Below are 18,657 nucleotides of genomic sequence, written 5' to 3' on the forward strand. Positions count from 1 at the left end.
GCTTTACAAATACGAACTTAACTACACACTGGTATTGTATTAACTAAGTATATTTAATTTTTGAAGTGTGCAAAACCGAACCAGAGCATGTACATGTACTACTTCTCAAACTCATTAATAATTCATCACGTCAAAACAAAGAAGATCACAACCGTGAAGGAGGTTTGGAAACCCGCTCTTAATTAACATACATTTTGACGATTTTACTTCTCCGTTTACTCCTTAGTTTTTGTTTCGATTGAGAGGAGACAGTGTTTCATCGGCTATCCAAACACCTCGAATTTCGTCAAAAATACTCCGCTACGCGTCGTATTTTCAACTCTCTTTTCATTGTTTGGATATCCCGATGAAACACTGTCTCTCGTGTTTGATGTATGAACGCCAAATTACCTTCATAAACATGTTGAAGACCTTGCCACAGTACTGACCACAAGCATCAGATTGTGGTGAGAACAGAACCTCGTAAGCTGGAATGCGGAAAGATGCAATTCGTTTGGTGCCACTGATCAACCAAATGACCACATCAGGCATGCTGTTCTGGGGCTAAAACGTTAAAAATGAAAACGTTTGTTCAAGAATGAGCACCTTATGTTCTGTTTAATGCCCACGAACAAACATCAGAGAAATGTGGCAGATAAATTAAATAAAAATCTGGCTACATTGCATCAACTTTGTGCACATTTTGGTAAACAATAGAAAAACGTTCTAAAGGAAGACGTTCACTGCTACTTAAAGCGTAATAGTTTTCAAACATGACAATATAGCAAAACTAATAGAATGTGTATAAATAGAGGCTAAAATGGGACACGTTATTTACAAAGACACACACAGAACGAAGAACTTAACTATGGCTTTGCAACTTTTGCACTGCGTCTGGTGAGCCACTTTTAATAACCCAATAGAACGATAATAAAGATGAAATGTTACCGAGTTACAGCTGCTGCAAAGAAGCGTGAACATACCTCAATAGCCATGTCTTTCAACCTCTGCATGTAACCCTCAATTTCTAACATAGCCTCTGCAACATCAGTCGCACTTTCACGAAGCTTGTTTGCCTCTTCCATGATGGCCAACTGTTAAAAACGAAAGACTTGTGATGTAAAACAAGAATAAAACTTAGTAACTGAGCAACCATACACTGTACGAATGACACATTGCATAGCAGGCGAAATAGACCATCAGTTATCCTGGAAGCTACTTATTGTTATGTAGTATAATCTACAAAACCTTTTCCATCATCCTCGTCTCCTGAATCTTCAAGTCCAGTTCATTCACACCAGGGGTAGAGCTGTCAATCTTTGGTAAAGGTTTCCTAATTATAAGCACATAAAATTTTTTTTACACATTTTAATCCATCCCCGGGGAGCAGAAACTGTATGAAGTTGAAGTAGCTCGATATCCGGGAGTATGATCATTTGTGTAAATTGCACATTGACTAAAAGACGGACAGAGAATCACATAAATACGGCTGACCATTTTCTCCTTTGCACATTTGCAGTACACATTCATTCTCTGTTCAAATAACCTCGACGTGCATCACCATTACATTGTTAGGGAGTTACGTAACTACGACGCTGACGCTGAGGACAATTTCGATTTAAAAATGAATTTATATTTGACCAACGAATCTCGCGATATTCTAAAGTCATTCAGTTTGTTTCCCTTTGTCAAAACTTTCGAAATACAAATTTTAAAAATTATCCATCGTGGTTCACGTTCTCCACACAATGCAGAATTTGGTCATTTTACGTTGTTGTTTTACAGAGGACGGGAAAGAAATGTACCAAGAATTATAGAGCACGTGCACAGCTATTGTTCCGCTCATTAAACCTTTTGTTTCGCGACGTTCCCGTTGCCGTATTCTTAAACTCCCTATTCCGACTGTTACGCAGTGGGAAAATCAAATATCTCTGTTCACGTTATTCACACTGTAAGCGTGCAAACCTAAAAAAAAAATAAAAAAAAACTTAACGCGTTCTTGTACAGTTGTTTACACATCTGGAAATCACATGCTATCACTAACCTGCAATCACTAATTAGTTGATCTAACAAGGATATGAGAAGTGAAGCGGTTTCAGCAGTCGGTGCATTAGCTTCTAAACTGAGCTGAACTTTTTCGATGTTCCTCTCCTGTTAGCAAGACGAAAATTAAACATTAGCCCCCGAAAAGCCAATCTTCCCCTCGCGTTGCAGTTCAAAGAACTTGATATTCAAAAGCCAGTCACACGACCCCACTCTGATTCATACTTACCAATCGTTCACATAGTCTGGTTAAGATATTCAAGTTGTCCAATCTGAAGGAAATATCTTCCCAGTGACTGTCCACACACACACAAGGTTTAGTGTCTCCCCATGGAAGGTAGTAATAGTAACAGCCATCATACACAGCGTTTGTGGGTGGAGTGGTCGAGGAGGAAGGAGGCACTGACTGATCGAGCTTGTTACCATAATTTCCTTGTAGAAAAAAAACATTCATTAGTAAGGATAGCAACTGTAATACACAGAGCTCGAAATTTTCATTTTAGTGTAGCTACAGCTTCTTTAAGAAAAAGGCTAATGGACAGTAAAGTCAGTACTAGTCGGGGTACATTTCAAGACTTCAAGATGTTGGCTACCATTATTGAGTCGTGTATCCCAAAGTCGGAAACAAGTTATCGTCTATGGCGCAATCGTTTGTCTTTTTGTGACGTCTATAAGTGGTAACTGCCTGTCTTTGAAGAACTTCATTTAGACAGCGTCCACACTGCCTAACATTTCTACGGTTAGGCCTACTGTCTACACTTATCAGGAATTAGAAAACACTGGCTTTTCGTTTTCGCGTGGATGGAAAACATTTTGAAAACGGCGCTTTTCAAAAGCGATGACGTCACGATAATCATGTGTTTTCCCTGAGCGAGTTTTCCTCAAACACAACTCCAAAATAACCGGTAATTGTTGGGTCTTTAAATTCCTCCGGCGTAGCGTGCTCGGAAAACATTTGGTGCGTTTTCAGAGTGAAACCAGCGTTTTCAAATTCCTCCGGCGTAGTGCGGATGGAGCCTTAGACAATCCAAGGATATCTAGAGAAGTCTTTTTTTTTTGTTTATAGACCACCCACCTATGCTAACTTCGAATTCCACTGGTCCATCTGTTGATGATATCATGGACGCTTCCAAGAAGCACGCAAAGAGCTTGAACTTACGCCTGCGTAAGTATGGCTAGAGGAGAAAGATGCAATACAACAAGATGGCAAACAGTCAAATAGAAGTACAAAGTACGTGATGATCACCGCAGTGTCATGTTTCTAACCACATGTATCCTTGAAAAACTTGTTTCCTATTTACTGAAGTTTAGATTGTAAAAAGAAATGTTCAAAATGTTCTTGTTTACGGTGGTCAATGCGCTTAGCCACACCTAGCTACAGTTGTAGTTCACAGTCATGCCACTTAAACTGAAAGAAACAAATATGTCAACTAAACATAATTGGCTTAAAAATCCCAACTGGCAGGAGGCAGACCAGTTGGCTATTTACAAGCATGACCAGGAGTTGAACTAGGGTCTACAGAAAAACAACTTCAGCTGGTGGTCCGGCGCCGTCACCACTCGGCCACGCTGCCTGCTCCTCCTGTAAAACCTTTGAATGGGCAAGAATAGTAATACCTCAGTACTATTACTGCACCTGCACACGAATAATCTCATGACTCTGAAGATCCTCAGCAGGTTCCTTTGATGAAGGTCCCAGTTTAGTTTCCAGCTCTACCAATACTCTCCCTCTGTAAGCAACTCCCTCACCCTAAAGTATGATAACATCAATTTTGCAAAATACACCAAACAAAAAGGGTATTGTAATAAACACTGACAGGATTGCACACTAAAATAGCCACAACCTTGGTCACCAGGGTTGGAAAACGTTACCCTGCACACATTTTGCCCCTACCAACCCCTGTGCAATGTTGACAAAAGACTAATATTTAACACAAGTCTGCATTTTACCATTTTCCAACATTAAAAGGGGGAAAGGGCGTGATGTCACTTATTCTGTAGGTATTACGGTCATGATTTCGTGTTTTTTTGCACATTTCCAACACAATTTGTCCATGGTTGAAGCTCAGTTAAAAGACAAAAATTCTGTAGAGTGTGAAGTTGGGGTAACATCCACACTTTAAGCACAAGCTTTGTATTGATTTCTGTGGACATATGGTGAATAGTGCAAGTGTTAAAATTTGTTTTGCGCCTAGGTGGAAAGACTTGGAACAGAGGTACAATGCCTTACCTGAGGATACAGCATGTGCATAATGGCTTTGGCCAAATAAACTGTAGCTCAACATCTCGATCGTGAATGATTAAGAAATGGAAATTGTGCATCGTGTTCCAAAGATTACAATGCATCATGCGTAGTAAGTGCACCAAGTTGGGTGATGTTTTCTTAGATTAATGCTGGTGGATACCGCAAGTGGACCCCAATACATTTAAGTGAAGTAAATGAAAGGGTTTTTCTACACTTACAATTCCCATATTTAAGTCATCATATTCATCTGGTAGGTCAGAGTACTCTCTTGTTGAGCCATAAAAGTTGACGTAACAAGGACCAAACATGGGTAGGAAGCCTGGATATAATCAGAATCAGAACAAAACATTTCAACTAAGAGTCCGCCATAAGGGACGGACCATTATTTTTTGAGGTGTGGTTATTCGGACAACTTCCAAAAACAAAAACTTCTGGAAAAAAAGAATGCAAGGGGAGCCATCGGGAAAATTATCAAGCAAGAGCTAAATCTACAATTCAGGTCCTATTTTTGATGTAAAAAAAATCGTGCACTTGTAAGCTCCTGCCCAGGGAAAAAAATCGTGCACAACCTGAAGGTGAGAAAAAAAAATTCATGCCCCAGAAAATTGCCCAAACAACCCCTCCCCCCTCCCCCCTCCCCCCTCCCCCCTCCCACCCGTCAAAAAAAACAATGGTCTCTCCCCAAGCAGAGAAATTTAATATCACAGTCAGGTGATTCTTTGGTTGCAACCTCCACACTTACAGTTTATCTGATCAGTCTATACAGCCTGAACTTTTTGTAAACAGAATTATGTTAAACAACACTTATAACACTGTCCCATCGATCGAGATGCATCCTGACCTGCTTAGAAATTCACTCAGAGCTTATTCAATTCATTGGGAATGGATGCCAACCAGAAAAGAAACAACTGCACATCTTTTTCAAATAGACTAGTACACATCATGTCCTACATCTCTTAAGAGTATATGCAGTCTTAAGTTTTGTTTCCCTAAGACCCCAATGTTACCCTTAAAAAACAAGGAGTCCTAGGGAAACTAAGCTTATATTTCCCTGTGAAGCTACAATGAGTGACAGAAGTGTTGGAAAACATTTTTTGAGTGTCTTAGACATATTTTCTCCCATACCTGGGTGCCCAGGGGTGTCAGAGAATTAATGCTATACGCTGATGCATTTGAAGGAGAGTAAGGGGTAAGTACATGTACAAGTATTGAGAATAACCTTTTATAAATGTCTCGGCTACTTTTGTTGCCCACTGTAGCCATTAAATGATCACTGTTCACCCCTTAGTGTAAAACACTTCAGAGAATACAACATATGCTTACCATCATCACCCTGTCCTGAGATAGCAGATATTGGCATGTAAGCTGTACCAATACAGTCATCAGCTGTTAATCGATCCCTGAGATCAAATACAACATCATGGACATGGAAAATAAGCCACATTGACAATAGAACTTTTCATGGTTTCTGACACCATCTCACTTGTGGGGCAAACACAGAAAAAAATGCCGTAAATGTACAGGAAAAGTTAAACATTTGAATATCCCCATAAGTTCACAGTGATTGACGTTTAGAGTGTTTCATGAGTTACAAGGAACATAATCCACAGAAGATTTTGTTAATAAATTTGAAGATTTACTGTCAGGCAAGGAATTGCAATTCAAATTTTCATGAAAATGTGATCTATCAAATCTTTTACGTAGTAACTTTCATTTTTAATTTATAAATACCTAAGAACTCGAATTTTCGGCGAGTTGTTTGACATTAGGTTCTCCATCTTTGCCATGCATTTCCTGTAATTTTTGCCATGTTTGCCCCCCAAATAACATGGTGTCAGAAACCATGAAAAGGTTTATTAGTGTCTACATATAAAAGTGTTGAATAAATTTTACCAGTTGCAAAATACGGCCTGAAAAACAGGACCTTGAGGTAAAGCTAACAATCTCAATATGAACCCACGAACATCTCACACTGATACAAATGCTATAAAATTAGTCCTATAGACTCCTAACATAGAGACCATGCAAAACCTTACCAGTCAAATATTTGTAGTTTGAGCCTTTCACACATGGATGGGAACTGCAAAAAAGATCAATAACACTAAGCCATGTTGTCAATGTTCCCTACATCTAACTTTCGTGACTCTGCCAATTAAGGTTACAGTATACCTTCAGGGGTGTCTCGCGCGCAAGCGATGTAGCGCGTGCAGTTTAAGCTGTAGATACCTAAACCCCTATATCAAATTAAAGCTTATGGGGCTGGCTATCAAACTATACCAAGAATTATGAAAGAAAATGAATTGTCAAATTTTTCACGACCACTAAATGCGAGCGCCCGAATCACCTTTCGAAAGCTACAAGTCAAAGCGAATTTCGTTTTTCGCCAATTTAATTTTTTCCTCGGTTTCAGGGCCCAAAGCGCTTAAAAAACGTGTCTGCGTTTTGGCATATTCAATTGCAGTAAAAAGTTACAGAACATTTTCGAAATAGGATTAAAAAAATGTGGAGTGATCGTACAAAAATCGCTCTCGAAGAAAAAGTATTTCGAAATTAACAATTCCCAGACACGCTTTTGTAGTTTATATGTTAAACTAGCCACTGTCCAAATTTAAGAGCAATTGAACAAATTCCCTTTGAGTTATAACTCTTTAAAGTGTCTGCTTCAAGTGAAAAAATTTATTCGAGAAAACAGCGCTAAGAAACATTTTCTGCTGCGTAAACAAACTCCGCCCACAAACGCCTTCAACTGGGTTCTCAGATAACTAAGCCAATCAGTGCAGGGAAAGTTTACTACCGTTAACCTCCTGGTGAAATTTACGCGCGAATCTCTAAAACACTCTTGTGTTTCGCAATGCGCTCAAGGAACCGAAGGTAGAGAGATAATTTTTCTGTAGCTCGGTTTTTCTTGAAGCTGGTCTGGCAAAATGGAGAAGACTAAAAAGGATACGAACGCTAGAGTGGCTGAGCGAAGGAAACAAACAAAAGAAAGCGCGGAGAGCAACTGTGTGTGGGCAGCTGTGCATGGATAATATTTCAAATGGTCTCAATGAGTCCGACGATTCGTCGATATCGGACTCATCAGAAGAGTCTCTGTCAGCATCCCTGTTATTGCTGTCAAGTTCCGAAATTTTTACAGAACCTTTCTTTTCTCTTACCACGAATATTTGCCCGCCTTATACGATAACTATAGCTTCATCCGCGTGGCGAACTTTTGCCTCTTCACTCATTGATGTATTTTCATTCGTTCTTCGCTGTTTTCGCTTTTTCGAACTAGTCCATGGTTTAAACGTGGTCTATGTTTACTTAATACCAAAGATGCTGGGTAGTCAGAACAACAATGCTGATCAACTGAGTAGTCAATTCGTGACATCCATATAGGTAATTCCCGCGAAAATCGTCTCGGTTGATTGCATACGCGCTATAGGGCTGTCAATCAAGAGGTAAACTTTTACTTCCGGTGAAAACGTAAAACCGCCATTTCTCCGCCAATATTTAACCTTTTTCAAATTTTTTTTCAGAAATTAGAGATTATTCTTCGACCACTATTTTGACCCAAAAATCCAAATTTGAAGAAAATTGCCGACCCGAAGGTATACTGTAACCTTAAGGTATTATTGTTAACCAGAAACTCTATCTAAGTTTATTTGGGAAACTCACCTTGAATAGTACATTGAGTTCTGTGTTAAACTCAGGGTGATCTGAATTGTAATGTACTCTTGTCTTTGCCTGTGAAATAAGATTCACTCTCAACTTTAATGTACAGATAACAACAACCACCTAAGAGAAGCCATTTGTAAGAGCCTTCTCTTCTGTGAAGCACACAATTCCTGGACACAGTAGGGAATTACCTCCTCCCTCTAACAACACCACTTCTCCCCAACACCATCCCTCAATAAATCATGGATGTGCCTCTTTTTACTTGGTGAAATTTGTTTCATATCAAAAGTAAATTCAATTAAGGTGGATGACAATAGTTTCCACCTCTTCCTGTCCCTTATACTTTGATGGTCAATACTACCATTCTTGGTCATATGATCCTACAATAATGGTACCACACAAATGGCCAATCATTAGTAAACAAGGTATGGTTATTATTTTTATATATTAACAGGGAACCATACCAACAGTTCTCCCTGTTAATTTATTGACAGGAAATTAACAAAGTTTTAATTCTAGCTTTAAGTGCTTATACAGCTGTAGCTAAAAACGCAAGCTTGCTAAACCCCATACAATACAATTTGAACAGTGATAAGCATGATAAGGTGCATCTGTTTGCAAAGTTTCAAAACATTCTGTCTAGGGGGTTCAGAGCCACCTTAAATGTTCGAAACTAAATAATAATTATTTTCTAATAGTTATTTGCGTGACCAATTGTTCTCTAAAGTAACAAAAGAAAACAAGAACATAAACCAACAATGTTCACCTTTCGTCCAGCAAAATTAAAGACAAGATAGGGATCTACAAGTTCCTTCTGGTCCTACAAAAAAAAAAAGAACAATCACATTGTTAAACTGATTGAGCGGATAGATCCAGTACTGACCAGCAGTATTTGAAGTAATGTGGGCAGTTTCATTGGTCGCTCTCATTCATTTCTTCCAGTTGGCAATTTTGCATCCCTTCTCCTACAGCCATGTAAGTATGGTTGTGTCAGAATAAGCATTTGTGATTCAACATAATTTCGACCCCCAAAATACTGTAAGATTATCATGGTGCGTCAAAGAAACAAATGAATCCTTGCCCAGGTTGGATTCAACCATGATCCAAATCTTGGACCATATATCCTGTTCCAGATCCCTCCAAATTAAAAGGGAAGCAGCCATATGTTTTTTCACTGCACCCTACGACCTTAAAGGAACCAAATCTTAATTATGCTGATTATGTTGTAGCAAAATTAATGCAACTTACCTCTTTAACGTGAAAAATTTTTTTGACTCCTTCAAAGAACCCAGAGTCCACTAGGATAGATAACAACAAAATCCCAGTCAGCCTTACAATTTGCAAGAAACAAAGGATGACAAAATTTTGTGGCAATGTTCATCCTTTTATCAATAAAAATACACAGTCAAATGCTAATTAAGGAATGGTTAAAAAAGGTCAGAATCAGGCTTTTAGCCAGGATTTGAAAAGTGGGCATCCACAATGTGTGGATGCTTAAATGAACAATTTATAAGGCAGCATATGAAAACTAAAATGATTTTCTTTAATAAGTGGCCATCCACAGGACACCTTGGATGCCCATCTGGCTAAAAATCTGGTCGGAATACTACACTGTTTGGCATTCACTTATTACAGTCGAACCTGTATAAAATGGCCCTGTATTAAGTGGCCACCCTCTATTAAGCGGCAAGTTTTCAAAGTCCCAATTTTTCGCTCGACATGCAAATGCTGAATTTTTTACCTGTATTACATGTAGGTGGCCACCTCTATTAAGCAGCCACGGCCACTCTGTAGGAGTCCTATGTTTGTCTTTCTTTGTTATTTTACCTGTAGTAAGTGGCCACCCTTGAATATAAACTAAGCCACATGTAATTTTATGCGGTATTTTATTGTGTTTAAAATGCGATCCATTATCACTATAAATAAGTAACATGTATAAAGCTACTGTAAGCTGGTAATCAACTGTTTAGTGTCATTAACACTTTCCAGATGTCCGCAATGTGTTGAAGTACAGTACCATATCATGAGACCACGCCCAGTGAGTACTTTTAGTGATCCTGTTTTAAGCGGCCACTTGTATTAAGAGGCCAGTTCCTCAAGTCCCAAGGGTGGCTGTTATATAAAGGTTTGACCGTATGACAAATTGCGAGTGCAATTTAAAAGAATATTCAAACATCACGAGAAGTGTAATTCCTTAATAGCTTGAGTATTCACATGATTACTCACTTATCACATGACTGAAAAATTACAGATGCTTTAATTTGCAATGCAGCACAAATTAAAAATAAATAAATAAATAAATAAATTGGCCTGCTCTCAGCCAGTCACAATGAAAAATTTTCTCCATCATATATTTAAGAGTTTAACCATCTTTGGAAACCTTGCACAACCTTTATGCAAACAAACAAGACCTATCCATGATAAAAACCATAAACATCTGATAATGCAGTACTCACTTTGAGGGATATCTTCAGCTCTGTATACTTTCAGTGAGAAGACAGCTGGGCGCAGCATCACACCTGAAGGCTGCAGCAAATTTCTGAAACAATCATGCATAAGTGTGGTTGTTTAAAAACATGTATTGAATTTACAATGCCTAGACCTGGAATCCCAGACATATGAGGAAAGAGTTTATTACAATAATAAAATATGTATTTAAATAGACCAGTTGACTGACTGACTTCATGCCTGTTTTGATAGCACAGTACAATTGACTGAGACTTCTATTGTTATTCTGCTGAGGTTGGATACTCCTGTAGTCCTAGTCTACTGTAGGTTATCCTCAGCTTTATCTTAGTCAGTTTGTCCCAACACACAATAAATGACAAAAGAGAGGCATCATGAGCAAATAAAACCACAACACAGGACAATATCCAGATTCTTTAGATCCAGAGTATATGCACTAGCAATTGCTCCACCATGCCTCCAACATGAGTATGCATTTGACAAGGTATTAAATTACAAAAATTATGCCATGAGGTCACCCACAGTTGTACATGTCCAGAAGTTAACTAGACACTTAAAAGTACTCACGACTCAATGTCATCAGTGTCATCCTCAGTTACACTTTTAGAGGTAGACTACAAAAAAAAATAAACAATCATTATTTTTAATCCAAGGAGAGGTTGTATTGTATGTGCCTGGATAAGACAACTAGGACTCCAAACACATCATGGAACTGGGTAGGTACTTGAAATGAGAGTTAAATCTACAATCTTGGTCAGAAGAGTTGGAAAAAAATCACTCTATACACATTTTGCCCCTCCCCACCCCTTTGCAATGTTGACAAAACACTTTCATCTGACACAAGTTTGCATTTTACCATTTTCCAACATTGAAAGGGGGAATGTGGATGTTGACACTTATTCTGTAGGCATTATGATTATGATTTCACGTTTTTGGCATTTTCCAACACAATTTGTCCATGATTGTAGGTCTCTGAGTCATCTTTGGAAGTTGTTCAGTTTCAAGTCCTGCATGACCATCACTAACATTGATATGATGAACATTTAAATTTTCACTCAGAAAGGGTTGATGGGTTTTAAAACCTAATAAGAAATAATGTCTGGTTGATACAAACTACTCTGTCAGTAATAATCCAGGTATCAAAATCTACTCACTGGGGCTTCATCTCCAGGACCTAGGACCATAACAGTGACTTTGACATAACCCTGGAAAAAATTGATACTGAAAATAAGACATGTATTAAGACACAGGAATAACACTGAAGAAAAAGAAACAAAAAAGTGGATGCCAAGAAAAGAGGGATGTTGCAAGTATAACAAGAAGAGAATGGGAAACCAAATAATAAAAACCCCAGAACTGACCAAAACATGCAGGTACAGGCAGCTATTGGTGAAAAGGAATCAAACATTTAATACAATTTATTTAACTATATTTAGCACTTTGACTCAAAACAAATTATACATTTTATTAACATTGTCTGCTGGATTAATTTCTAACCCTCAAACAGTGCACCAGAAGTTAACAATATTATTTTCGACAATTTAATAGTTTAATTCTATCTAAGAATATTATTACTTTAAGTGTCCTTTACGGTAATATAAAAACTACCTCTATTTAATACCGACATACTAAGAATTTCAATTGATTTATAATGATACTGACACTTAATTGTTCTCATAAGTGATCTTTATTTTACTGTTAATGTTGGATCATATTACAATGAAACATGGCAGGAAAACAGCAAAAAGTATGTGGGAAAACACACTTCAATTAAAAACTAATCTCTAAATCTTTTTCAAAGTCCAAACACAACTTTATAATTGTACATGTATGTACAAATAGTAGAAATAGCTCAGTAATTGTATATGAGAGTTACTTTGCAAATCCATTCATGTGATTACCTACATTATTTTTTAATTGTTAACCAACGATACATTAAGTCACATTTGGAGCACTAAAGTTCAGAATTTTTAAATGTAAGCATCCATTTTACTTAATGAATAAATTAATTCTTAACTTATAAGACTCTTGCACAATACAATTAAGTATCCTTTAACGTTGTTTACATGAGGAAGATCAGCATTATTATCTCACATTACAAGACCCTGACATGTGTCAAAAAAACTTTAACAAAGAACAAGTTAAGGTGATTATATTTTTTTTCTACATAAATTCAATACGTTAAACATAATGAACCTGCTAGTTAGCATTAGTATTAAATAACATAATGCTTTAACTTTGCCCTAAATGTTTCTGCAAATATATGGATGCAGTCAAAAATTAGAAATCTTTAGATCTGAAGACGACCACAAGGATAACTGAGATTTTTATAATATGTCCACATACACACACTGATCAATGCACTAGCTACCATGTCATCTTGCAACCCAGTCAACTTGTTCCTCCATGTCATCAACAAAAATATTTCTAGCAAAAGTGTCTCCTCAAGATGACATGTTTTTCAAAGGCGAGTTGTCTATAGTTCTTTGACCTTATTTTCTATGAAAAGCAAACATTATGGTGCAAAACTTATTATAAACTTCTCCTCAACTTTGTTGCCAAATCTAAAGATCTCTGAAGACATCCAAATTGGACTGACTGTGTCTGGTAACCATTTACAAAATAAAATACATGTATGTATTTATGCATTATGTGAAAGTTTAGACAGTCCATAACAACTATCTTTAATGGCATTTTACATTAGCAATTGTTCTTTTTTATTGCGTCTTAATAATCAACATTTCCTTAATTTAAAGTACAAATATTGGTATGCATAATTAATGTCCTTGTACCACATAATTACTTATTTTCCTCTAATTAAAGACTTCGGTACTGATTGCAGTATTATTATCATATTTTTATTATTGAAAACATCATTTTTGCAACATGCCCTTTAAAATTTGTTCTTGCTCACATTAAGTATAACACACCTATGACATCACAATGTCAATCATCCAATATGTTTACTTAATCTCTTCAGTCATTATGTCAAATTGTTATCTTGGTTTACAATTTTTTCTTATCTTTGTACTTTTTACAAAATACAAAACAGGTATTAAAAAAAAAGATATTAACTAAAACAAAATATTTTTTTACATGTTAACTGGGATAAATTATGTAAAACAAATTATTTTTTTATAGTAAATAATTTTTCATTTATAAACATTTCCATAGATTTCCCAGCACTTGTGGACAACCATCTTCAGGGCATGTCTTTCAAATACAACTGCGTTTTCAATTATACAGGCTTAAGCTGGACACTGCATTAATTTGCCCAAAGAAAGGGCTGAAAATGTTATTTTCTCTGTATTTATTGCATCTTAATTGACAAAGTTTTAGTTCTGAACAAGAACTCCGAAATTTTATATCTTAAGTGCATTTTAAATGAGCAAGTAAACATTATTTCAAAATTAGTACAAGGAACAAACATACCTCTGAATCAGTGTTCAAAAAGCCTTCGAAAAAAGCTTTTTTATATAAAATATTATGTCATTTCAACTAGTAATCTTTAAAAAAGGTCTTTTTGATACATATAGAGCATAAACTGTGAACTTCATATTTAAACCACTTTAATTTCCATTTATCAAGACTTCCTGAATTAGTTTCAGAATGAGGAAGGAAAAGTTTTTTCAGCTTTAAAATTTGGATAATTTATGAGTTATGCTACATTAGGTAAAGTCTGCATGCGAGCCAAGTGGCCCATCAGGCTGGAGCTTATCCCAGTTTCTGTAGCATGAAGCGACTAGGAGTATTTCTACTCCCCCCTGGATGGGATGCTAGTCCATCGCAGGGTTACCCCCAGCATTAAGTTTGCTGGTACCCATTTACACACCTGGGTGGAGAGAGGCACTGTGAGAGTAAAGTGTCTTGCCCAAGAACACAACACAATGTCCCCGGCCAGGGCTGGAACCCGGACCCCTTGATCCGGAGACGAGCGCACTAACCATGAGGCCACCGCACCTAGATCTTACTTGTATTAAGTTAATTTAAATTTTAATCACTATTCATAAGTATATAATATGTAAATGATTTTATGTAAAATTAGGGAGGACCATATTGTAAACTACTGGGCAACCAGTAAATTATGTTACCCTCGTTAAATAAAGTCTTTTATTATTATTATTATTATTATTATTATTATTATTATTATTATTATTATTGTAGCAAAATTCAGTTAAAAAGATTTAAACTTTTCACTGTCATGTAATGCTGTTTTAACTGTTCAGCTGGCTAGTCAAGGGGTGTCAGATTACAAAAACCATGATAAAGTAACTAGTAAGATATTTACTGCTGGAATTCCGCCCATTTTTCTGCCAGATGCTCCTCGTGACTTCCCCGTGTTGGACGTCTCATCGTCTTCGTCCTCATCCTGATATTTTAATTAGGCACTTACATAATAAGTAAAAGTATACTACAACAACTTTTTTCACCTTTCACTCTACAGACATTTCTACAACACACCCATCTTTATAACTTGAGATAAAATAAGTCAAAGTGCCTTTGATGTAACTGCAGCTGCATGGATTTATAAACAATTATTATAGCTGTCGTCTCAATTAAATAGAATTTGGTGCAAAAGATATTGAATCTAAATCCAATCACTGTAATCAAAATAAACTTCATCAAAGACATATATGACTATTGTACATACATCAAACCACGCAAGATTGTGATGCAGTTCCTTCACTGATCACCACTTGGTGTTCACACAGAGAATGCATGCACATAGATCCAATTCAAATGCCCCACAATCATAGCATTTACTAATTTAATAAAATTACTAACATATTAGTAGTGCTTTGCTAGACTCAATCATTTAGTTATGCTAAGACATAAGAAGTATAGTCGGTGATCTGGAGTAAAAGACATTAAACTTGACACAACCAGATCAATCATCAAGATTACAAGCATTAAGCCTACATTTTCAGGCTTTTCCCTTCTGCAAATCAACTGTGGATGGTGTGTTTCAACAGCAAAATGTCTGATTCCAGAAGATATCCATACTGACCCAAAGGAGGATTATTGGTAATTCAGAGGGGGAAAGGTCCCGAAACACAAAATATTTGAAGGAAAGTATGAACCAAAACTGGAAATGATGGGGGAGGGTTCATACCAAGACAACCTTCTTGGGAGAGGTATGGATATTTTCTGGAACAATACAATTGGCAAGAGCAAGATTAAATAACAATCAGATAACTCCCTCTGAGGTTCTATGAACTTTGATAGCTTTTGGAATTCATTCAACTATCAGCCAATGATAGTTTGAGCCTGTAGAGCAATTTTTATAAATGGTTATGCCAAGATGGGCTTCATTGACATTCCACTGTATAATTGCACTACTCTTTATAATATTAATAACAATTTTACCATAATTATAATCTGTATCTTTCAACTATACTTACAAAGTCTGACATAACAACTAACAAAATTAACACATTAAAATCACAGATTAAACTTAATTTCCCTGCTGCATTTTCATAACATTATACATGTACATGTACAAAATAGTAAGGATCTAAAATTGTTTTGTATTCTCTTCCCATGAGTGCAACGTTATTTTCCATTTAAAAATACAAACTACTGCAAAGGATACAAACATTTTGCATCATTAACAAAGAACTACATGTCACACACTAGAATTGGCTGGAAAGACTGTTTCACAATCAGTTGCAGTAAGTATAGTCACATAATAATTTATTAATATGATGCCTACTGCTTTCAACCAATTTTAATTAGTACACAATATAATTTTCAATTGGTAATCTCAACTTTGACATCATGGTTAGTCAACACTGACTATAACTACAACATTATTTGAGGTCACATGCTATCGTGAGACAGTAAATATCAATTTAAAATAAAGTTAACTTTGAATTGCAGTGCTACTCAGTTCTACCAGATGTGAAAATTGCCTCAACAATTAATCTAACTGCTTAAGGGCGCTCTACAAAATTTACACAGAGGATGCTTAGCTACTACAGTATGCGTTACTCCAGTCACTAGCTGAAGGACATTTTCCCTGTCCAACCTGTCATTCAATGTAATCACCTGACAATTAGCCAATGAAGTGCCAGGATGGTTGACTAGAGGATAATTTAATTTGTCCTCAAGGTATGCATGACATATTGACAAAGGCACATGCCAGATAACTGTCAAGCAAGAAAACTGCCAAGCATGCCAGATAATTACCAAGCATAACGTACAATGCAGTACCAACTGTTAATGTACAATTTAGTGTACTCTTTGTATCTTGATCTGCACTATAAATAAGTTTGCTGGAATATGGCAAAACTCACGAGGTATCACTTCCATAATGTCTTTCCAAGTTGCTCTTACCTTAACCCCAGCCATCTTGTCATCAGGATCAGTAAGTAAAACCCATTTCCGTACAACAGCATGAGCTGTAACAACAAGTGAGATAACATTTGTTTAATTGTTTCTCTGAAATGACTGTGACAAGCTCATTTACATGTACCAAATTTTATTGGTTTGAATAACGTTATATATCATGACCATTTCCTCTGGTGCTTCAAGAGGAATCCCCCTGTGATCAAGTCAGTAACTATTAAATTAAATACAGTAACAACAATACAGAATACTCATGAAGGTGCCCACAGAGATGCATAATGTCATGAAACTTCACCCCTTGAGGGAAAAGCAGAGGACCAATTGGGCAGAATTCAGACAGACTGTATACACTGTACAATGGAACCCTATTAACAAATACCTTTGGGTCATACACGTTAAATTGTGACTGTATTGAATCAAAGGGTTCTAAAATTAAGGAAATGACTTCAGTGAGCTTTTTCTTCACGCCAAAAAAGTGGCATCAAAAGAGTGGTTATAAGGTGGTGTTCTATTGTATTTACCACTGACAGTATTATATAGGTATTATATTTCTTAAAGGAGCTCGGTCATGGTATTTTGCCCATGAACAAAATTACCTTTTCATTGAAGGAAACCTGAAAATAGTAGTTTACTACGATAGAAAAACACCAAAGATATAATAATAATAAACCCTTAAAGGAACAAGGATGGTTGAAGATGGAGAAGATTAACATGGATTAGAAAGCCCGAACTTGAAAAATTTAGACTAAATTTCTCTAGGTGCGCAAACTGTGATGCACATGTGGCTCCTTTAATTTCAACACATTCCAGTGGCAGGATGTTTTGGCTTCATTGGTCTTCTCACTGAATTCTTAAGTCATCTAATATGACCTAAAAAACCAGTATGTATTCACAGAATGATTTCAATGGACTTCAATCACCTCATCATGACAACATTCCTGTAAGAAAAGTGTGATCATCAAATCTCTCACTCCACAGTACTTACCTGGCTCATCATAGAAAAAGCCAATATCACTCTGAAAAGGAGACCCAAAAGTAATCATTTACAGAATGTTGAATCACACAATGTTCTCATATAAAGTACAGTTACAAAGAGGTAAATCTGAATCTGATTATGTCCCTTTCTACTCTTTTCCTGGAACAATTCATTGATCCATAAAACACCTATATCACTGACACGTTGGAACACTGGCATTTTTAATAACCCTCTCTCTCACTCTTACCTTCAGTGTTATTTAGAAACTTCAGGCAAAATGCATTGAATGTAAGGAGTTCAGATTCACTGTGCTATCCAAACATTGAAATGTGTAGTTCCAGAAAATATCCACACCTCCCCCATGGAAGGGGGAACCTTGTCCCAGTCCGTCTACAGGGGGGAAGACCCCCACCCCTCTGGAAATTCCAATTAAGCTTCATAGATTTCTTTTAATTGTTTCGGTTTTACAGAGCCCTCCACCCCTAGGAAATTCCAATCTCCTATGTGGGGGGAGTATGGATGATGTCCAGTGATTTTAGGGCTGACTTTTTTTCTGTTGCCAAGACAACACTAGAAAGGTTGTATAAAGGAAAGGGCAAATGCCTTTGTTTTATACTGTAAATATATTAATTTACACTGTCCATTTTTTAAAAACTGTACAAGACAAAAACTACCTTATCACTGGAAATGAGGACTTTGTTTATTAAAATAACCTGCAAAAAACCACCATGTAATTGCTTTACCTTGAAGTATCCAATCATGGCATTAGCCCTCAGTTTCCTTGAATTAAACACCTGTTCAAAACCAAATCCCACAATAATCAAAATTAACTTCAAGAAGACTAATAGACTATGAATACATCATTAATAAAATTCTCGTTAGTATTTATTATTACTAATAATTATTAAACTACATCATTGCTAATATGTTAATAATAATTATT

General features: G+C 36.5%; 1 protein-coding gene across 3 annotated transcripts in view; it reads right to left on the reverse strand.

Moving 5' to 3' along the window:
* LOC110049673 (myoferlin-like) overlaps positions 1-18,657 on the reverse strand; it is a 56,949-nt gene that overhangs the window by 26,767 nt on the left and 11,525 nt on the right. For 2 of the 3 annotated variants that reach the window (XM_089292197.1, XM_089292205.1), the window contains exons 9-28: positions 18,458-18,508; positions 17,724-17,754; positions 16,727-16,791; positions 14,679-14,759; positions 11,545-11,595; positions 10,958-11,004; positions 10,381-10,463; positions 9,173-9,222; positions 8,691-8,744; positions 7,925-7,993; positions 6,304-6,347; positions 5,591-5,667; positions 4,486-4,586; positions 3,659-3,772; positions 3,098-3,197; positions 2,252-2,454; positions 2,024-2,130; positions 1,228-1,312; positions 963-1,073; positions 391-543 (exon numbers count right to left, since the gene is read on the reverse strand). In XM_089292197.1, coding sequence (XP_089148323.1) covers positions 391-543; positions 963-1,073; positions 1,228-1,312; positions 2,024-2,130; positions 2,252-2,454; positions 3,098-3,197; positions 3,659-3,772; positions 4,486-4,586; positions 5,591-5,667; positions 6,304-6,347; positions 7,925-7,993; positions 8,691-8,744; positions 9,173-9,222; positions 10,381-10,463; positions 10,958-11,004; positions 11,545-11,595; positions 14,679-14,759; positions 16,727-16,791; positions 17,724-17,754; positions 18,458-18,508 — 1,677 coding nt within the window. The remainder of the gene's footprint in view (positions 1-390; positions 544-962; positions 1,074-1,227; positions 1,313-2,023; positions 2,131-2,251; positions 2,455-3,097; positions 3,198-3,658; positions 3,773-4,485; positions 4,587-5,590; positions 5,668-6,303; positions 6,348-7,924; positions 7,994-8,690; positions 8,745-9,172; positions 9,223-10,380; positions 10,464-10,957; positions 11,005-11,544; positions 11,596-14,678; positions 14,760-16,726; positions 16,792-17,723; positions 17,755-18,457; positions 18,509-18,657) is intronic. The other variant, XM_089292208.1, reaches the window with a different exon arrangement.

Source organism: Orbicella faveolata, unplaced genomic scaffold (assembly GCF_042242905.1).
Source record: "Orbicella faveolata isolate gen_17 unplaced genomic scaffold, um_ofav_v1 contig_1, whole genome shotgun sequence".
Taxonomy (NCBI): domain Eukaryota; kingdom Metazoa; phylum Cnidaria; class Anthozoa; order Scleractinia; family Merulinidae; genus Orbicella; species Orbicella faveolata.